This window comes from Pteropus medius, unplaced genomic scaffold, assembly GCF_902729225.1.
Source record: "Pteropus medius unplaced genomic scaffold, Ma_sr-lr_union100, whole genome shotgun sequence".
NCBI lineage: Eukaryota > Metazoa > Chordata > Mammalia > Chiroptera > Pteropodidae > Pteropus > Pteropus medius.
In genome coordinates this window covers 15,429,260-15,450,067 of record NW_024354503.1, presented here as the reverse complement: position 1 = coordinate 15,450,067, position 20,808 = coordinate 15,429,260, and the positions used below count along the sequence as shown (strand labels likewise).

The following is a 20,808-nucleotide window of genomic DNA, read 5'->3' as shown; positions in this document are numbered from 1 at the left end:
TTTTAATTTTTGAGATTTCAAGATTATCTGTCGACTCCATGCTGTGGAAAATTAAGGCCTCGATGTCTTATGCCTCTGCATAGACATTTCCCCTCCTCCCAAAATACTTATCACCAATTTGGGGTAAATTACTATAACTATGTAAATATTTTTCACAGCAGAACCATATGTGATAATATTTAGCACATAGTTTTTATAAACATGATTTTAACTCTATGATATCATTTCTATCTATCTATCTATCTATCTATCTATCTATTTATTTGCTGTTACAAATAAGGCTGTAAAGGCCAAAGCCTTCTTTTATATTTAGGATTTTTCTTAAGCTTATTTTTAGTAGTTAAATTGCTGAGATATGGGAATGAATTTCTTTTAATTGAAGAATGCCACATATTCAGTAAAGGGGTACAATAGTCATCTTAGGTGTCTACTCAGTGAATTTTTACATATGTATACGCTATGAACCACTTCCCAGATCCAGTCAAGATGTAGAATTACTTAGAATGTTCCTTATGCCCCTTCTCAAGTCAGTACCCACACACTACCCCTCACCAACCCTCACCACCCCCACCCCAGCCCTGGAAAGATAGCCACTTTTCTGACTTCTGTCACTATCAATCCATCAATTCTGCCTGTTCATGAACTGGAGTGAACATTTTGAGGGCTCGTGATGCAGAGGTAGTAGGCATCACTTTGGGAGACACAACTTTGTGACCACTCCTTTCCAGGGATAACTCATAGTTATCTCTGACCCTGGCCTTAGCTCATTCAGGGCAGGTGACAGCTGCTCGCTGCCTAGGTCTGTACAGGCATAAACAGACTGGGAGGTGGGCAGTGGCCCAGGCCTGGGGTGGGAGGAGTAGTTTGGGGAGTAGGCTTCAACAGTTCACTTGTTTGACCAGGCCCAGCCACAGCCCAGCCACAGCCACAGCCACAACCCAGCCACAGCCCCAGTCTCAGCCACCATCATCCAACAGCGTCCCAGCAACAGCCCCACACCACCCCCCATGACTCAAAGCAAAATCAAGTACTCAGGGGGGCCCCAAATTGTCAAGAAGGAACGGCGGCAAAGCTCCTCCCGCTTCAACCTCAGCAAGAATCGGGAGTTGCAGAAGCTTCCTGCTCTGAAAGGTACTTGGGAAGGTCGGGGGCTGGTGTACTAGGGTCTAGGGGCACTGGGTATTGGCAGAAATGGAAGTTTGGGGTATTTTGGGGGGATGAGAGTTCTGACAGGCTGAACTCTCTTGAGGCAGCTGTGTGCTGAGGCTGGGAGTGCTAGGGGAGCAGGGGGGAGGTAGGATGGGGTATGTGAAAGCCTTTTATGGCAAGTGGGGCATGTTGGGGAAGGACTGGGTGGAAAACGTGACTGTCTCCCTGACCCTGCCCAGATTCGCCAACCCAGGAGCGGGAGGAGCTGTTTATCCAGAAGCTGCGCCAGTGCTGTGTCCTTTTTGACTTTGTGTCAGACCCACTCAGTGACCTCAAATTCAAGGAGGTGAAGCGGGCAGGACTCAATGAAATGGTGGAGTATATCACCCATAGCCGCGATGTTGTCACCGAGGCCATTTACCCCGAGGCTGTCACCATGGTGGGCACAGGGAAAGGGGAAAGCAGGCAGGGGTTGGGGAGAGAGGGCAGAGAAATCCAGATGGAGCTCTCACCTGGGCCCTACCCCTCAGTTTTCAGTGAACCTCTTCCGGACACTGCCACCTTCATCGAATCCTACCGGTGCCGAGTTTGACCCAGAGGAAGATGAGCCTACTCTGGAAGCCGCGTGGCCACATCTCCAGGTACCAGGGCAAGGGGGCAGGTTGGCCCTGGCTGCAGGGACTGGGGCACTCTGAGACCTGCAGCCGGGAGTTATTCCCAATCCTTGGGGAATACCCACTAAGAGGATGCTCCGTTCCCCCCACAGCTCGTGTACGAGTTTTTCTTACGTTTCCTTGAGTCTCCTGATTTCCAGCCAAACATAGCCAAGAAGTACATTGACCAGAAGTTTGTCCTTGCTGTGAGTGCCTGAAGTTTCTGTCCTTCCCCTCCTTCCAGTGCATGAACTCTAGCACCACATCTCCTCACTCCAGTCCCAGCTGCTCTTTCTCCTTCTACTGAATATATTGGGTTTCAGCTGTGTCTGGTACAGGAGACTATGGGGGTTAAACAAACCTACTCTGCCCTTAAGAAGCTTCCAGCATAATAGAAGGAAACAAAAAAGCAACACAGGTACCTCTCCCCCACTCAATGGGGATATGCAAATATGCATACTCAGACCTTACCTTGGGTAGAGCAATATAATAGAATCACTCTTTCCACACTTGTCCTTATCCCCCATCTCCAGACACCCTCTGGGCTTCCCCTTGCCAGGATCCTGTGTCACCCCATGCTGGCCTTCCTCAGCTCCTGCCTCACTCACCACTTTTCCTCTTGCCTGCTCCCAGCTCCTGGACCTGTTTGACAGTGAGGATCCTCGAGAGCGGGACTTCCTCAAGACCATCTTGCATCGCATCTATGGCAAGTTTTTGGGGCTCCGGGCTTATATCCGTAGGCAGATCAACCACATCTTCTACAGGTGAGGCCAGGAGCCCAGGCTCAGGAGCAAAGCAAGCCCCCACCAAGGTGGTGTGGGAGAAGGGAGGTCGGGGAGACTGCAGAATGCTAGAGGGGCATCAGGGGTTGTCAAGAGACCTATTTTTCTTCCCTCAGGTTCATCTATGAGACGGAGCATCACAATGGGATTGCTGAGCTCCTGGAGATCCTGGGCAGGTGAGAGGTGGGGGTGGGGGCACACATGCCTGAAAAAGGTTAGGAGGATTGCTGCATTGAGCTCGGGCCAGGCCCTTTGGTCCTAACAAACCCCCTTTAACTTATAGCATCATCAATGGCTTTGCCTTGCCCCTTAAGGAAGAGCATAAGATGTTCCTTATCCGTGTCCTGCTTCCCCTTCACAAGGTCAAGTCCCTGAGTGTCTACCACCCTCAGGTGAGCTGCCTTCCTACTGATCCTTGATGCTGGCAAAAGGGAAAAGAGAGAGAGGGAAGGTATTCCAGCTGCAGGGGTGGTAGAGGGAATGAATAGGATAATTCCTCTCTACACCTCCTCTTCCATCCTGGGGTCTTGCTTCTGTCACTGACTTCTGTGAGACCTGGATCCTGCACCTGACTTCCTTTCTACTTCAACCTTTTACAGCTGGCATACTGTGTGGTACAATTCTTGGAGAAGGAAAGCAGTCTCACTGAGCCGGTAATTCCCCTTCTAAGCCCCAGGGTACACCTTTCTGTCAGCATCACTTGCTAGTCTGTACCTATCGAGCGTGCCATAAGCAGGTGCTTGGGGGGATGTGGCCCAACAGGTGATTTTTCTTCTCTGAAGTAAAACCCGTGTACACCTACAAATAGATCCAGAGAAATGTGAGCAGTTAGCTGAGGCCATCCAAGCTGTGGATGGGGCAGGGGAGGGTAGGAAGGCTTCCTGGAGAACCAGGCAGGTATTATGTGAGAATTTTACCCCTATCCTCTTTGTCTCACAGGTGATTGTGGGACTTCTCAAGTTCTGGCCCAAGACCCACAGCCCCAAGGAGGTGATGTTCCTGAATGAGCTAGAGGAAATTCTAGATGTCATTGAACCTTCAGAGTTCAGCAAAGTGATGGAACCACTCTTCCGCCAGCTTGCCAAATGTGTCTCCAGCCCCCATTTCCAGGTGAGACCTAGACCCAGCTTGTCTCCCAGACACTGAGGGGAGTCTTGAGCAAAGCAAGTAGAATCCCCAGAGTCTTGTCTGTCCCCACCAGGTGGCAGAGCGTGCTCTCTATTACTGGAACAATGAGTACATCATGAGCCTGATAAGTGACAATGCTGCCCGAGTCCTCCCCATCATGTTCCCTGCACTCTACAGGAACTCCAAGAGCCACTGGAACAAGTAGGGGTCTGGGGTGCGGTTGGGCTCTGGTTTTGGAACCCGTGAGGGTACGCAAGAACTTAAGAGCCAGAGGCCTCATCTGGTTACTCACAAGTGGGGCTGGTGCCCACTGCCTGTTGATAGGATCTTGAGGGACTGACTGGAGAGAAAAGATACCTATGTGGGAGACCCTGTGATACCCAACAGCAGAGCAGTGGCCTATATATTACACCTCTTCTTGTGGTCAGATATTCTGTAGCTTTGGAGACTTAATTCCATGCGGTGAGAAGTTGATGTGATCTTAGTATGTGCTGAATCCCAGTGTTGTGAAAAGGCTTTCCTGCTACAAGCAAGTACACTGTGATGCAGATGCACATCATGCTGCTGCGAGCCCATTGGTGTGGGCTAGGGCGTAGAAAGTAGTGGGAAGAAGACAGGTTTTGGAGCATGGGGTGGGAGGAAGGATGGACGGCAGATCAATATTTGTAAAGATTCTGAAACGCCAATCTCAAGTCACATGATTTAGTCAGAGAGATGAGCTTATATTGTACAGTGGCTTGTGAAATAGCAGTAAATGAGAAAGCTCTTAGTAGATACACCCTAAGAAAGAGCAAGTTGGGGTCCTGGTACTAAGGGCAGGCTCTGGCCTCCTACACCTCATCTTTCTTCTGGTGGCAGGACAATCCATGGACTGATCTACAATGCTCTGAAGTTGTTTATGGAGATGAATCAGAAGCTGTTTGATGACTGCACACAACAATACAAAGCAGAGAAGCAGAAGTGAGTATCTCTACTTGGTCATCCACCACCAGCCCCCTTTGCTTCTCTCAAGCCCAGCCCCCATCTTGTTTTTGCTCCCTCAGGGGCAGGTTCCGAATGAAGGAAAGAGAAGAGATGTGGCAAAAGATTGAGGAGCTGGCCCGACTTAATCCCCAGGTGAGGTTTTTCTGCCACTGCCTGAACTGAGGGGGCCCATCTTGGGCTGAGGGTTTGAGGAAGAATAGAGGCAAACAGGTTCAGACTTCTGAAGTGGCTCTCTCCACTCATCCATGCCTCCTTTCCTTCTCAGTATCCCATGTTCCGAGCTCCGCCACCACTGCCTCCTGTGTACTCGATGGAGACAGAGACCCCCACAGCAGAGGACATTCAGCTTCTGAAGAGGACAGTGGAGACAGAGGCCGTGCAGGTGGCAGGGCCCAGAGGGAGGAGGGAGCAGAAATAAAGACAGCTCTGAAAGGGAAAGGAGACAGGAGTGACAGAGCCAAGGAATAAGGGAAGGAAATAATAGAATATACTGGGATTTGGTCACCATTCCTCATCTTCTCTGTATCCACACACAGATGCTAAAGGACATCAAGAAGGAGAAAGTGCTGCTTCGGAGGAAGTCAGAGCTGCCCCAGGACGTGTACACCATTAAGGCACTGGAGGCGCATAAGCGGGCGGAAGAGTTCTTAACTGCCAGCCAGGAGGCTCTCTGACGCCCTAATTTTCCCTCCACAGGGCCACACCCCACTCAGCCCTGGGACGCCGCCCTAGCCCTCCACCCTCTGCTCCCCACTGGCTGACATGGGGCAAGGCAGTGCCTCTCTAGCTACTCTAGGGAGGGTCATGCGGCACTTGAAGCAGGGACACCCACAGAGTGGTCCCTCTTCTCCCCAAAATGTGTTCATGCCTCCCTGTGGCTAGTACAGACAGGCTGAACACTGAGATTCTCAGTACTCAGACAACTGGGGATGCCTGTCCCCCTCCTGCTCCTAACCCCACAGCTACCTGAGGCTGCTCTGAGAAATACACACAGGAATACATATATGCTCCTCTCCCTCCTCTTTATCCTAATTTGAACTCCAGGGGTCTCTCCTCTCCTTTCCCTGCAGAGGCACACAGGGAGCAGCAAGAGGTTATTCTCACCAAAGTTATGTCAAGCCCCACTGACCCCTGGAATCAGTAGCTGGAGGGGCACCAACCTCTAACAGCACAAAGAGGCCCCCAGCCCTAGCAGTGTGCAGGCTGAGGGGGCTGTATTATTTTCTCTTACCCCCTGCTTGCCTATGTGGGGAGGTCAAATGGAGAAACGCATAGGCTATGGACAGTAGGTGAAAAAGGGCCCAGATGGACCAAGAGAAGAGGATAAACGCCCTACCCTGTGCTCTTTGGTGAGCAGCAGCCCTGGGATCACAGACATAGAAGGGACCACCTGGGGCTGACTACTTTCCTATGCCGTTGGATCCCAAAGCTAGGAGGAAATAAGCAGGGAGCAGTGCCCCAAGCATGGCTCCTGCCAACACCTATTTATTCCCTTGTTTGTGCTAATGCTGGGCAGGCCCTTGCTTGTCCCTTTTAGGCACCACAGAGTGGCAAGGAGCTAAGGGGGACCGGACCTGGGTTCCAGGGGCACAGGCAGTGCAGCTTTTGGCTGTGTACATAGGGTGCTTTATTCTCCAGGGTGATACATGTTAAGGTGGGTTGGGCTTGGGCCGATGTCCCCATGTGTACAGAACTGAATAAAGTGGGTCTCTGAAAAGGAGTCTGATTTGCTTTGATGTGAAAGGGAGGTGGGGAGGATGGAGATGGACATTACAACCAGGGATGTGTTCAGTCCTGTGCTGGTTCCAGTCTGAAATGCAGGGAAACAAGTGACCTGAAGGAGGTCATTTCCAGGCAGGGGATGCCTGCCGGGCTTGGAGGGCCTTCTGTACCACGTCTTCCCACTGGGCATCTGATATCTCCCGAGCCCAGGCAGGAACGCCTGGCGCAGGTAGGCTTACTCCAGCCATCGTCCTTTTCACCAGCTCTACGTGTTCTGAAATCACAGGCAGAGACCAGTTAGAGGATAGAAACAATGGGACCGACTTCCCTTCCCATTCTTTAAATTAATCCAGAGCCACTGGGCTAGGGAGGTCGCTGAATTCGCCTGCTATTTCTAAGCAAGCCTGCCCATTCCCAAAGTCTAGAAGAATAGCACTTCACCTGGATTTCTGAAGTCTGCAAAATCAGATTACAAACTCGTTTTTGGAACGAGTGCCTTTGCTCTATTGGCTCTAGCTAGTCCCTTTCCTCTGTAATTATTCTAGAATAAAAAATTGGTTTCTTTTACCTGGGTCCATAGGAATGGAGCTGTGGTTGCTCAATGCTGTAGCTCCCTCCTCATCTTCATCCTCACTCTCCAATGGTGGGTCTGGCAAATGAAGCCCCAGGGCCTGCAGAACCAGAGAGAAGGCAGTTCAGGGCCAACCTTCAAGGAAACCAAGTTCACCGGCTCAGAACAATGCCTCCTCCACCATACCTGGATCCGATCCTGGATATCGGCAACTACATCTTCTCCATCCACCACTGGTGCCAGCTCCACCTCCTCTGGTTCAGGATCTTGGTTCAGGGGCTGGTAGGAGTAGCCAGCTGGGCCTGCCCCAGTTTCCTCCTGTTCTTCCTCAGGTTCCTCACTGCTCCAATCGCCAGTGCCTTCTGTAGGACCCTGGTGCGACCCTAGTTCCTCAGTCTGATTGGGGAAGATACGCTCAGGGCCCATGGTGTCTCCCCCCAGAACTACTGTTGCCATCCGGGCAGGGGCTGCAAGAACAAGGAAGCAGGTCTACATTCAGCCTCCCATCCAGCTCCTTGTAGTCTCTTGCGTCCACAAAACATTTAAACGTCCCCAACCTCCTCCATACCACCCCACTGCACCACACCCCATCCCATCCCAGCCTCTCCTTGGCCCTCCACCTTTTATGTAGGCTCTTCTCTCGAACCGAGATCCGCCCGCCTTGCTCGGCCATTTCTTAAATAACAGCCCAACCAGGGGTCATGCCACCTCCCCAAACAACCCTTCCAGAACCCCGCCCCCTGCACCCCCTGCCGGCTTGGGAACTGGATCACCAAACGAGCTCCCCTAGACACCCTTCCCCCTCTCCCCTCTCAATGGGGTTGCCCTCTGAACCACCTGACAAACGCCCGGCGCTTCAGGCCCCAGGGGCTCGCCTCAAATGGCCCCAGATGCGGCGTCCCCCACCCGCCCCCACCGATTGTCGGCGCCGGTGTCTCCACGAGCCTCACCCGCTCAGAGCCCGCGGCCAAACCCGCACCTTCACTTCCGGTGAGGCAAGACGTGCTGGCGTGCCTAGTCCTCCAGCCCGGCCCCGTGCTCATGATTGACGCGAGCTAGAACAAGGAGTCCGCCCCTTGTCCCGCCTCCGCGATCCCCTGCGCAGACAACAAAGGACTACGTTACCCAGTGACCCCAACGTTTTTTTCTTGACACATCTGCACGTGCGTAGAATCTCTTTTGGCTCCTTCTCACTCCTCTGTCCCTTGCTTCCCTCCTGAAACCCGTGAACTACAAGTCCCGGTAGGCTTCCGGCACTTAGCTTTGACTGCACGTGCGCACACAGCTGCCCGCCGGAAGAACCAAGCCTGACTGTGTTTATCTCGTTGGAGACACTCTCAAAAGTCAGTGTAGCCTGAATTCTTTGGTTCGACCCTTCACTCAAACCCTTGCTTCCCTCCTGAAACCCGTGAACTACAAGTCCCGGTAGGCTTCCGGCACTTAGCTTTGACTGCACGTGCGCACACAGCTGCCCGCCGGAAGAACCAAGCCTGACTGTGTTTATCTCGTTGGAGACCGAGTCGTCGGTTGGCGCGCAACGGGTTCTAGGCTGTAGGCAGCGCGAGGACCCGTGGCCCCGCCCCGGCCCGGCCTGGCAAGGTAGCCTGGGATGGGTTGAGGGAAAAGGAAAATTGGAGGGGCTGGGGACGTCCTTGCCTTGAGCTGGTGGGGTGGGGCCTGAGAGTGGCTGAGGTAGTGGAGGGAACTAAGGGGATGATGGGAAAGGAGAGTGTTAATGGGGAAGGAAAGGCTGGGGGAAGATGCTAAGGACGCGGGTGGGAAAGACATGGTGGCTGGAGGAGGCACTGAGAGAATTGGAAGGAAGATTGGGTTTGGAGAACGGAGAAGTTGAGGATAATAGAAGGGGTCTGTATCTGGCACTGTGGGGGAGGGGAGGTTGGGATGACTGGAAAAATCCAGAGACACCGTCATATGCAGGGAGGAATGTTTCTGGTCGAAAGGAGTGAATAACTAGCTTTCCCCCCCCACCCCCTTAATGGAAGAGGGAAAATGGAGAGCTATCAGGGAGGAGCTTGGAGTGGTGGAAAAAGGCGAAAACTGCGAAACTCTTAGATCACAAAGGCCAGAAATGGGGAGTGAACATTGCAATAGACCAGGGAGAGGGGTAGGCACATAAAGGGAGTTGAAGAAGTTAAGACTGTGGCAATGATCAAGTATCCGGGAAACCCCAAGATAACAGAGCCCCTGAGACCTTGGGGGCTTGTTTTCCATGAGCTTGAGTTGTCCTTATGGAGAAGCAAAGATTCTCCACCTTTGCGTGAAATTGCTTCTCTGTTCCCCTGCGAATTCTTACTTTGACGTAGCTAAAGGGGAAGTAGAAGCTGTGAGAAGAGAAAGGACTCCCAATCTTAAGCCCTTCAACCTCCCTATTTATCCCCACAAGCCCTGATCCAAGATTTTTTGGATTGGGACAGTAGTAATAAAGTGAGAGTAGTTTCTTGCTGGGGCTATTTCAGGTTTGGCAGGGTGGCTATTTAAAGCCTGGGGTGGGGGTTAAGGGAGGTTGGGGGGGGAGTGGCAAGCCAACTGAAAGCCATGTCTCTTTTTTGCAAGGGGCCTCCCTTACTTGAGCTTTCCCTGTGCCTGAAGTTCTGCCTTGAACAGGGAGCAGATGATTCACCCAAATCCAGCAGGTGCCTTCAGATATACCCATTATCATTAGGTCGGCAGGTTGTCTTTAAGAGATCATGACCTCTTGTGCCTGTGTCTTTTCCTCATCCTGCCCGCGGGCATTTTTGCTTCCCTTCCCCTTTCCAATGCACACCCCCACCCCTTTCCCCTTTCAGGGCCCAAAGTGGGAGAACGGCTGCTGGAAACAGCTTGTTTTCTATTACAATAGCAGAGTTGGGGAAGTGGCAAGAGGAAAAAACAACTCCTTTCTACCCCTACCCTCTCAGTCCCCAGGAGAGAGATACCCTTCTGGCTTAAGTTCCTGGTCTTGGCAGCATACCAGGCACAGCTGTCAAAGGAACTCCTCATGCCTGTGAGGGGCCCTGGGTGACCCCAGCGATAACAGCTGAGCTTGACAAGAGCTCCTTATGAGCTCCCTATGAGGGGCTAATCTTCCACGGTAACATGGAGGTCCCTGTCCCAGATCAGTCCCGCTCTGTCTTGGATATAGAGACTGTGGCAGTCTAAAAGCCTAGAAGCTTTTCTGCTGGGAAACACCCATGCCAGCTTTCAATGGACTGTCTGGGGCTGACTGGGCTATTAATAGCTCTGAGTATTTTGAGATCCCTCTCCCCACCTTAAAGAGCACAGAGATTCTTAGAGAGGTGGCAGTAAGCAGAGCAGAGCTAGAGATACAAGAGAATGCACCAACCTAGGAAGGGAGCTTGGAGCTTGTGCCAGCTCAGGGATAGAGTGGAGCCTCCATGAGTAGGGGTGACCATACTGAGCCCTTGATCAGATTCTGAACTGGCAACTAGGTCAGAGTGGCCCCACCCTTTGCTGTTGGAGAACACAAGGCCAGGGCTAGCTCCCTGACCTTGGCAGCTCCCCTTGGGAAGGGCCAGCCACCTGAGTTGCGTAGGGGTGGTGTGGGAGGGCCACCAGGGTGACACTTAGAGGCAGGGTGACACTTAGAGGCAAGGGCTGGTCTTGGGCAGAGCTCTGGTGAGCCAGGCAAAGAACTCGTCTGAGTAGCCTGTGGCCCTAACTTGTATGCAGGTAGCAGAGGCAGCAGGCCGTGCCGGGGGGGCATGTTGCTGTAACCAGTGGCCCAGGGGATGTTACGGTGGACAGTGCACCTGGAGGGCGGGCCCCGCAGGGTGAACCATGCTGCAGTGGCTGTTGGGCACCGGGTATACTCCTTCGGGGGTTACTGCTCTGGTGAAGACTATGAAACACTGCGTCAGATTGATGTGCACATTTTCAATGCAGGTAAGCAAATGCTGAGACCATCCCTGGGTACCCACATCAGGAGGGGAACAGGTGGCTGAATGAGTTTTGGGGTGGTCCTCATGGCCAAAGGGGATGAGGGAATGAAATCTGGTTTGAGAAAAGATGTATAGACTGAAGGGAGGTTCCTGGGTTGAGCAGAGTTGTGCCCACAGTGTCCTTGCGTTGGACAAAGCTACCCCCGGTGAGACCCGCCATCCGCGGGCAGGCTCCTGTGGTACCCTACATGCGATATGGACACTCAACCGTCCTCATCGATGACACAGTCTTCCTTTGGGGAGGGCGGAATGACACAGAAGGGGCCTGCAATGTGCTCTATGCCTTCGACGTCAGTGAGTATGAGTTTCAGAGAGATTATGTTACTCCAAATGGTGCCTCGGGGTGGGAAGTTACGGGCCAAGGGGCTGGGAATAGGGCACCCAGAGTCTAGGAGGGCGTGTCAGAGGTGCTTACCCAGCCTATCCTTTACTCTCCTTCAGATACTCACAAGTGGTCCACACCCCGAGTGTCAGGAACAGTTCCTGGGGCCCGGGATGGACATTCAGCTTGTGTCCTGGGCAAGACCATGTACATTTTTGGAGGCTATGAGCAGCTGGTAGGTCAAGGAAGAAAGTAGATGGGAGTGAGAAAGAGGAAGGGGGATTGAGGATGGTGGAACGGGAGCCTTTGGCTGGTCTGCAGATTTCGAGGGGAAGGTCGGAAGGTCAGAGAGGGACTACTGACTCCCTCTTTTATTCCTTACTTCACTTCCTTTCTCTTCCTACTTAGGCGGACTGCTTTTCCAATGACATTCACAAGCTGGATACCAGCACCATGACATGGACTCTTATCTGTACAAAGGTCTGCCCTTTCTTCTTTCCCCCAGAACCCCACCCTCCATCGAAGAAACCATAGGAAGCTCAAACAGTGAGAGCAGATCCCCTCCCAGCCTCTGCACTGACCCCCACCCCTTCATCTCTCTGCTCCTGCCCAGGGCAACCCTGCACGCTGGAGGGACTTCCATTCAGCCACAATGCTGGGTAGTCACATGTATGTCTTTGGGGGTCGCGCTGACCGCTTTGGGCCATTCCATTCCAACAATGAGATTTACTGCAACCGCATCCGAGTCTTTGACACCAGGACTGAGGCCTGGCTGGACTGTCCACCCACTCCGGTGCTGCCCGAGGGGCGCCGGAGCCATTCAGCCTGTGAGTGTCTGTTATGTCCCTGGGGAGTCCCCCTTCCACCTGTTGCCCTCACACTCTTGACATCCCTCTCTCTTTCCAGTTGGCTACAATGGGGAGCTGTACATCTTTGGTGGCTATAATGCAAGGCTGAACCGGCACTTCCACGACCTGTGGAAGTTTAACCCTGGTAAAGAACACTGCCTTTAAGGGAGAAACAAGGAGAATTGAGAGGGAAGGGGGAGAAAAAAAATTCTGAGTGGGTGATGAGAGGTTGGGGGTGCAGAGGACATCTGGAGTGGGCAGGTACTGAATCTCCACATAAACTTCTCTTTAGCTTCCTTTACCTGGAAAAAGATTGAACCGAAGGGGAAGGGGCCATGTCCCCGTCGGCGCCAGTGCTGCTGTATTGTCGGTGACAAGATTGTCCTCTTTGGGGGTACCAGGTTAGGAGGAGAGAGGGGCAGGGAAAGGCCTAAGTCCGTGACTAATATGGGAGGCATTCGAACAAGAAGGTCTCATGTGTAGTCTTTCCTCCTTTTTTCATCTGTTTTTTGATCTCTATAGTCCGTCTCCTGAGGAAGGCCTGGGAGATGAATTTGACCTCATAGATCATTCTGACTTACACATTTTGGACTTTAGTAAGTACACTTATTTCCAAAGTGCTCCTGCCGTCAAGGTCCTTGTTTGTGGGTGGTGACATCCAGGACTGGACATTTTCCTTGGCTCTGACCATCTCCCTCTTTCCCATTCCTCCTTTAAAGGCCCTAGTCTGAAGACTCTGTGTAAATTGGCTGTGATTCAGTATAACCTGGATCAGTCCTGTTTGCCCCATGATATCAGGTACAGTGAGTAGTTGGAAAGGAGGAGGGATTGGTTGAGGGTGAGTGGGTAGCACAGGCATGACCTGATTAGCTTGGTCTCAGTATGGAGGAGACAGAAGTTTTTGTTCTACTGGAGATATAGCATACTTGTGGAGAATGAGATAGAAGAAGTTCTAAAACTATCAGCTGGGTAAATCATATGAAAAAAATTGTTTTTCAAACCAAACTTAGAAGCATCGCATCCTGAGACCTGAGCCTTTGCAGTTGTTTTTGTTAACATGCTGAGAAAATTTGATTTGATCTTATAACCTAGCTTCAAAGTAAAGACATGTTTAGGAGCCTCTGGATCACCTGAGTTCCAGAATTAAGGGAAGTCTTTCCTAGCTATTCCCCTTCGAATTCCATTCTTAGGTCCAAATCAAGCACCAAAAGTACTTTGTGTATAATTGTGCCCTTCTAGGTCATTCTGCGACATGTCCTTCCCTCCTTGTATTTGTTCAGTTTAACTCTTACTTACCAAGGGTCTGTGTGTTCAGTATTTGGTGACACAGTGTGTACTGATGGATCATAGGCTAAACTGACGGACCATAGGCTGGCCCAGGATTGACACTTGTGCAAGTACCTAATACCAAGTAGACTGTAGTGAGGTTCTTGATAAATCTTTGTAGAATGACAGAATTGTCAAAAAGAGGGATTTAATTTCAGTATGATGAAATGAGTGGAGAAGGCCTGTAGTGGGAATAGGAAAACTGAGTCAGGCTCAGTGAGAGATAGTTGAGAGCAAAAATGGGCATTCCTGGTGGGGTGAGGGGAGGAAGAGCTGCCTGGTTGGATCCGAGCCACAGAGGAAAGATAGGTAGGGAAGTTTACTGAGATGCATACACAGATGCTTTTCTCTGCCTGGTTAGATCTGAGCCACAGAGGAAAAGTAGGTTGGGAAGTTTACTGAGATGGGTACACAGATGCTTTTCTCCAGGTGTCGGGAACAAGAATATATATATATATATATATGTATGTATATATATATATATGTATGTATATATATATATATATACATACATATATATATAGACACAAACAAGAAGTTCACGTGAGCTTACAGGTGGAGAAGTGAGTGGTATTAGATCTGGTGGTAGGTGGAGCCTGATTGTTAAACTTAGGGCTATACAGAAGAGGTGGCTGTGGGTAGTCAAGCTTTAGGACGTTCATAGTTTTGTTCGAGCAGTTCTAGGCTGGGGGCTGGATGTTCCCTCTTCTGTCTTTTCTGCCTGTTATTGTTGGCTTTCCAGGTGGGAGCTGAATGCCATGACCACCAACAGCAATATCAGTCGCCCCATCGTCTCCTCCCATGGATAGGAGGACGTTTCTGCCATCTCCCCCCACTGAGCCTGCTGTTGTCTTCACTGCCCCTGCCCCTCTCACCCGCCTGCCCCTTTGGACCCAGGACTGGGTATACCTCCGCATGGAGCTGTTGGAGTAGAGGTGTTTTCTGTGCTGTGAACTCAGTGGGGAACTGTTGGGGGAGGGCTAGGTTCCCTCCCTCTTTGGGCCGAGGGCCCCTTCCCTTGGTGCTGTCCCATCCACCTCCTTCCAACTGCTCCTGGGCCTCTGCTCTGCCCTAAGCCAGCCAGGCTCTGCTGGGAAGTGAAGGGAATTGGGATAAGGGAGAAGCAAGCAGTGTCTGGGCCTCAGGAGCTTCCCCCAGCTCTATTTTCACCCCCTCTCCTTGCTTGAGCCATGAGCATTGTTTGGGAGCTGAGAGGAGTTGCAGCTGTTGCCATGAAACCCTTCTCCCTGAGCTGGGGAAGGCGAGGACCAGCAGATAATCCCACCCTTCCTTGAGCTGTTGCTGTAACCTTGACGCTCTCAGCCAGCTCAGATTTTATAAAAATGAATTAAAAACCAAACGTGTGATCTGTTTTTGTGGAATACGATGGGGATGGCAGGAGTTTGCAAAGGGGGTAGGGTCCTGAGGTTCTGAGTTCTCGGCCAAGAGCATTAGAATATCAAATACCACCGCAGCCTGGCCCTAGTTTCTTGTCGACGCAGAGTCCAGGGCCATGCAACAAAAAGGTGCTGACGTTATCTCGAGTGCGCCTCGCTTTTCGGCCTAAGGCTCCCCGGCCATCAGCTGCTGCTCGTTTGTCACCGAGTGCTGCAAGCTCGGCCTCCCGAGGTGCCGGAAGAGGCGGGGCAGGAACCGCCAGAGCGGAAATAGCGCCATTCGCTCTTGTGCGGTGAGATCCAATGCCGAGAGCGAGATCCCGCGTTGGGACGGCCGCGGGGTCGCCCGGCAGGGTCCGGGACGGTGGGGTTCTGGGGCCTGGGGACCTGCGAAAGGGTGAGGACGCGGCGCCGGGCCGAGGGGAAGTGCGCGGTGGCCACCGGGAGCGGGGAGGAAGTCCAGGTCCGGGGCTCCCGGTCTGGTGTGGTCTCCGATCCTGCAGCGCAGTTACTGAGAGCCTGCGAAGTTCTCTGAAAGGCCAATGCAGGGAGCACCCTCAATACAGTGGGAAGTGGGGCGTGAGAGGGAATGTTTCCTGGGTTAGGACGTCCTGAGCAGTTTCTCAAAGAAACGAGGGATTTCCGCAGGGATAAAACGCGTATATACGCAAAAGCACAGTCAGGGGACGGGTTAGCAGGTTAGGATTCAAGAAAGTTCTCAAACATTTGTCGAACATTTACTGTATGCAGGCACAGTTCTAGATGCTGGAGGTAACAGTAGTGAATAAAGCAGTCAAAAACTGCCCTTGTGGAATTTACCGTTTGGAAAAGGCAGTAAAAGAACAAGTTAATATATTAAGAGGCAATAAAGCACAAGATCGTATATTTTTAAAAGGGTGAATTTTATGGCATATTAATTATATCTCGATTTTCCAAAAGGGTGATAGAGCTATAGAGAGAAATAAAACGAGATGGGTGCAATTTTAAGTAATCGGAGGCCTCACTGAGTAGGTGACATTTGAGCATCAGTCGAATGTGGTAAAGGAGTAAATAAACATCCCGAGAACGTGCTCCAAGCAGAGGCAGCATCAACTTGCAAAGAAACTGAGGTGCGAACTGCTAGGAGACCAGTTGTGGAGACCAGTTGACTAGAGAGGAGTGGGAAGGAGGAGATGAGATTAGAGAGAAGATGGGCTAGGTCAAACAGGGGTTTTCAGGCCATTATGAGGCCTATAGCTTTTACTCTGGGCGAGATGGAAGCCATTGCGGGGTTTTAGTTCTGGAGTGACATGATCTGAAGTATATTTGTGTGGAAATGAGTTGGGAGTGATGAGATCAGATTTGTGTTTTAGATGTCTCAGGCCGAAGTGGGGAGCATAGCTCTGAGAGGAATGAGACTGGAGGTTGGGAGATAGTTAGGAGGCTAGAGCACTGATTGAGGTGAGGTGCTAAGAGTATGAACCAGAACGTTGGCAGTGGTAACTAAGCAAGGGAGATAGGCCCTGTGGGAAAACCTGTAAAGGAATAATTTAAAGGAGGGTGAAAAAGAAGGGACTGTGGCTTGGTCCACCACTGGCCTTATATATATGTGTTCTTTAGCAAGGGGAGGCCTCAGGAAGCTAGAACAGTTGGGAAGTTAGGTGTCGGTTTAGCACCATTACAACCTGTGCTGCCTGGGATCTGTAGTGATTGCTTTAATGAGAATATTGGTAAGTATCAGTTATCCAAGGAATGAGGATGGGACGATGTCTTTCCAGCAGTGGGAGATGCTGAGTTGTGTGTCTCCCACCCCCATCCTCTTCCACAGACACATCTAACATGTCATTTGAGGAGCTGTTGGAATTGCAGAGCCGAGCGGTGACTAAGACACACAAACAATTGGCAGCTGGAAACAGCACTAAGAAGCAAGGTTCTAGGCCACCTGTCCAAAATGCGTGTGTTGCAGATAAGCACAGGTGAGGAGCAAGGCCTGCCTCAGAAGTTGTAAGACACCTGGGACCTTGAAGTAGGCGTCTTCTTTCTTAGATGGCAGGTGGGAGGCTGTTGACCAAGTCTGGAGCTCCCTTGACCTGTGCTTTAATTTCACCATAGGCCTCTGGAAATGTCAGCCAAGGTCCGGGTGCCATTTTTACGTCAAGTTGTCCCCATCAGTAAGAAGGTGAGGAAGAGGCAGGAAAGTGCTTTCTCAGTGAAAGGAGACCGAACAGATCTTTTATATTCTCTCTGTTTTCTCCAAAGGTAGCCCGGGACCCCCGCTTTGACGATTTGTCAGGGGAATATAATCCTGAGGTGTTTGACAAAACGTATCAATTCCTGAATGACATCCGAGCCAAAGAGAAAGAGGTGTGCTGCATGAGACTTGTTCATGGGAGTTCCAAATGGTGGGAAACTAGGGCATAGGTTAGAGAATATGGCAGAGGGAACAGGGAGCATAGTGGTGGGTAGATTAAATGTTCCCATTTGATTTAACTCTCTTTAATTTGGTTCTTATATTCAGATCCTGGCTCATCAGTTTACCAGTTGTATGACTATTGGCAAGTTACTTAACCTCACTGTGCTCGTTTTCTAATCATAAAAGGATGATAATTCTATCTCAGTATTATTAACATTTGAACCTTAGAATAATGCTTGGCACAGAATTTCAGGTAACATTTACAGAATGCTAACCATCATATTAATTTTCCACTGTGGAGCTTGTGAAAAAGCAATTAAAGAAGCACCATTCAGGTGAGGAGTATGAGAAACTGCAGCAGCTGCTTCATCGAATGGTGAGTGGGTCAGAATTGTGTGTCATTGAGGAGAGCAGTTCAAGGAGGAAGTGATTCACAGTCCCTCCTACTCACTCACCTATCTCACCTTTGCTCCAGGAGCAGCAAGAGATGGCACAGCAGGAACGAAAGCAACAGCAGGAGCTGCGCCTGGCTCTGAAGCAGGAGCGACGGGCTCAGGCCCAGCAGGGCCATCGTCCATACTTCCTGAAGAAATGTGAGTGGGGCACAACTATCACAGGCTAGTTACAGGGACAGAGTCGGAGGCTATACTGGCAGGGTACTGTGTTGGGGGTCCCTAAGTTCCCTAAGGGAGGCATGAATGCTGGATCCCATGGTAAGTTAGAGGAAAGTAGAAATATTTGTAATCATCCTTGTTTCTCCAATTAGATTATGGGCAGGGAGTGTCGATTTTATCTGTCTCCCTCTTTCCTATATGCTGGGCCAGGCACAGAAAAAGAGCTCACAGTTGGTTGAATTGAGAAAGTAGAATCATAGAAGTCAGCTTGCTTATACACACCAGTGAACTCTAAAGAAGTCACGTATCCCAGCATAGTGGTTGAGAATTATTGACCTAGGAAAAGAAGAGTGCTTTCTGCTTTGCTTACCAGCTTTCTTTCTCCCTATCCTCTAGCTGAGCAGCGCCAGTTGGCCCTAGCCGAGAAGTTCAAGGAGCTGAAACGCAGCAAGAAGTTAGACAGCTTCTTGAGTAGAAAAAGGCGCCGAAACGCAGGCAAGGACAGGAGACATCTCCCTTTGAACAAAGACTAATAAGGAACTGTCTTCAGTTCTGCCACTGCCCCAGTGAGAAGTGGGTCTGTGGGGACAGACTTGGGCTTGGCCTGTTCTGGTTCTTTCTCATTCAAAGACAAGGATCACAGCTGCCCCTAAATTGGCTCAGAGATGAGTAGAGGGCTCTTGGACTGCCCCAAGGCTACATAAGAACAGCTCAACCTTTTGCCATGCCACACTTCCTCTGCTTGGATCCAGTTCATCATGTCATCATGTCCTTCTCCTATCCTTGTCTAAACCAGTGATTCTGATATAGAAAAAAAAGTGTCAGTGAGTGACCTTGAGGCTGGTGAAGGCTATGGAGTCTGTTCATGGCTCCCAGGACTGGGTCTTTATATAGGAGCCAGTTCATAAACATTCCTGTCATTCTTCTTTTTATTCTGCTTTTTTTGTGGGGTTCGTGGGTGGCCTAGAACTGTTTTAGTGGACCACATATGTCGGGTAGCAACAAACGTAAGCCTCCTACAAAGTGAGAAGTCAGATCAGAGATCCCTCTTATTTAAATCCAAAACATGACATAATTTGAAGAGTGAACCAATCCCACAAGTCAGCTACTTAGCTTTGGTTTTGGATGCAAGGGGAGTTAGGAGATGAGGACAAAAAGCTTCCCCAATAATATGTATGGACAGCTGGCTCTCAATACTTTTGGGGTCTACAATCCATTCTACCTATGTGTACTGCAAAATCCTCACGCTGATAATACAGTTCAAAGTGTCCTCAGGTTGATAGTACCTCCAGGCACCTGGCAGAAGCAAATGCAGTCCTCTCTTGAGGATTGTACTTTAAACCCAGATCTCAAGGAATTTCTTCAGATAAAATTTCAAGGAATATTAACTTACAATGGAAACACAAGGCACACAAAGAACCACCATGAGCAACAATCAAACCAACAGAGACAGATGTTGAAAATAAAAAATACAAAGTAAAACATTTTAAAGAAACACTATGACTAATATCAAGAAGTACCAGATCAATAAAAACTAAAACTTAAAAAAATACACCGTGTGAAGTTAGAAATTTTATGGTTAAACAGCAGGTTACACATACCTGTGAACAAACTGGAAGTAGATCTGAAGTTACACATATGAAGCACGTGGATACAGAGAAATTGTAACTAAGAGGTTAAAAAACAAGGGCGCTAGCGTGAGAAGGTGTGGCATAATCGGAGTTCCAGAAGTGACTATTTTAAAGAGGCCGAGAATCTTCTAGAACTGACTATAAACCCTAAGAAGCAGGAAGCCCAGGAAATCTCAAGCAGGATTGAAAAAAAATTGGATAAATCATAAATTAAAGAACATTAGGAAGACTAACATCCAAAACACAGCTATAAAGAAGAGGAAGAAAGGCAGAATGGAAAGCGACATCTATTACTTGATGTTGCAGGGACGGAGGAAAATATGTTTGAACTATTAGGTTCATAGAAACATTAAGTAAAGGTTGGCAAGAAGCTCAAAAAAAGTGCGTGTGTGGGGTCGGGGGAGATCTGAGAATTTAAAAGCACTCTAAATCCGACCTTGTTAATGTGAAGATGTCACTGCTGCAACCAAAGGTACTCTCCACTTACCCTCCTGCTTTGCTCTGCACTGAGAAATTCCCAACAGAGGTACCTGATTAGCTAAGCCTTGGTCACATGGCTGCAAGGGGATCCTGGGAAAACAAGTATCTGGTCTTTGACATATAGGAGGTGGCTCTTCAGTCTAGATTTATGGTGGGGCATTTCCAAGCAGGAGAAGGAGGTTCAGATGAAGGGTGATCAGTAAAATATCTATGTCCACGACAAGGCTATATTGGTCCCCTAAGCCTTCAAACTGCTACTTTTCAACAAAGACCCAGAAGAGACATTGGAGAGCCCTGAGCTTCAGATGTGGATTTGTTTGGGTGGGGTTTTTTTTTCTTTTGTTCTCCTTTTGGTTTTTTATTGGTTAACAGCTTTATTGAGGTATAATTCACATACACCATACAATTTACCTGTTTAAAATGTACAGTTCAGTGATTAGTATATTAATGGAATTGTGCAACCATCACCAGTCAATTTTGTAACATTTTCAACACTCCAAGAAGAAACGCCATACCCTCTAGCAATCGCTTCCCATTTCTTCCCAGTCTCCCTAGTTCTAGGCAACCACTAAACCACTTTCTCTAGATTTGCCTCTTTGGGGACATTTCATATAAATGGAATCAATATGTGATTCTCTCTGTGCAAACCAGCTGTAGGGATATAAGGAATTGAGGCTATGGGGTTAGTCTCACAGTGGGGTCAGGGTAGCAAACTTATGTACCCTGAAACATCCAGGAAGTGTTTGCCCTCTTAGGATGAAAAAGCCCTGAGGGCAGAGACTATTGCTGATGAGAAGGGCAAAGTCAGAACTAATTACTGGATGGTTGGATTTGGGCAAATCAACCAGGC

At 49.8% G+C, this 20,808-nt stretch overlaps 3 protein-coding genes across 5 annotated transcripts in view; 2 read left to right on the top strand and 1 right to left on the bottom strand.

Annotated features, from left to right (window-relative positions):
- PPP2R5D (protein phosphatase 2 regulatory subunit B'delta) overlaps window positions 1-6,413 on the top strand; it is an 18,286-nt gene extending 11,873 nt beyond the window's left edge. The window contains exons 3-16 of the mRNA XM_039854495.1: window positions 903-1,131; window positions 1,389-1,588; window positions 1,680-1,790; window positions 1,916-2,008; window positions 2,436-2,566; window positions 2,701-2,760; window positions 2,868-2,976; window positions 3,184-3,237; window positions 3,524-3,694; window positions 3,786-3,913; window positions 4,571-4,672; window positions 4,756-4,828; window positions 4,962-5,078; window positions 5,233-6,413. Coding sequence (XP_039710429.1) covers window positions 903-1,131; window positions 1,389-1,588; window positions 1,680-1,790; window positions 1,916-2,008; window positions 2,436-2,566; window positions 2,701-2,760; window positions 2,868-2,976; window positions 3,184-3,237; window positions 3,524-3,694; window positions 3,786-3,913; window positions 4,571-4,672; window positions 4,756-4,828; window positions 4,962-5,078; window positions 5,233-5,370 — 1,716 coding nt within the window. The 3' untranslated portion in view covers window positions 5,371-6,413. The remainder of the gene's footprint in view (window positions 1-902; window positions 1,132-1,388; window positions 1,589-1,679; window positions 1,791-1,915; window positions 2,009-2,435; window positions 2,567-2,700; window positions 2,761-2,867; window positions 2,977-3,183; window positions 3,238-3,523; window positions 3,695-3,785; window positions 3,914-4,570; window positions 4,673-4,755; window positions 4,829-4,961; window positions 5,079-5,232) is intronic.
- On the bottom strand, window positions 6,300-8,295 carry MEA1 (male-enhanced antigen 1). 3 transcript variants are annotated; one of them, XM_039854512.1, is made up of 4 exons: window positions 8,115-8,295; window positions 7,176-7,456; window positions 6,987-7,089; window positions 6,300-6,692 (listed from the first exon to the last, which is right to left on the bottom strand). In XM_039854512.1, the coding sequence occupies exons 2-4, from the start codon at window positions 7,443-7,445 to the stop codon at window positions 6,541-6,543; spliced, it is 525 nt and encodes a 174-aa protein (XP_039710446.1). In that variant the 5' UTR covers window positions 7,446-7,456; window positions 8,115-8,295; the 3' UTR covers window positions 6,300-6,540. The 3 variants fall into 3 exon arrangements, with proteins under 3 accessions (XP_039710446.1, XP_039710443.1, XP_039710445.1); XM_039854509.1 differs by lacking the exon at window positions 8,115-8,295 and adding an exon at window positions 7,940-8,095; XM_039854511.1 differs by lacking the exon at window positions 8,115-8,295 and adding an exon at window positions 7,827-7,941.
- A 92-nt stretch (window positions 8,296-8,387) lies between these two features.
- KLHDC3 (kelch domain containing 3) lies at window positions 8,388-19,911 on the top strand. The gene is made up of 15 exons (XM_039854513.1): window positions 8,388-8,588; window positions 10,680-10,892; window positions 11,066-11,242; window positions 11,390-11,505; window positions 11,679-11,750; window positions 11,884-12,097; window positions 12,177-12,263; window positions 12,411-12,519; window positions 12,641-12,714; window positions 16,649-16,796; window positions 16,933-16,999; window positions 17,080-17,184; window positions 17,535-17,609; window positions 17,709-17,826; window positions 18,244-19,911. The coding sequence occupies exons 2-15, from the start codon at window positions 10,739-10,741 to the stop codon at window positions 18,378-18,380; spliced, it is 1,653 nt and encodes a 550-aa protein (XP_039710447.1). The 5' UTR covers window positions 8,388-8,588; window positions 10,680-10,738; the 3' UTR covers window positions 18,381-19,911.
- Window positions 19,912-20,808: the final 897 nt, after the last annotated feature.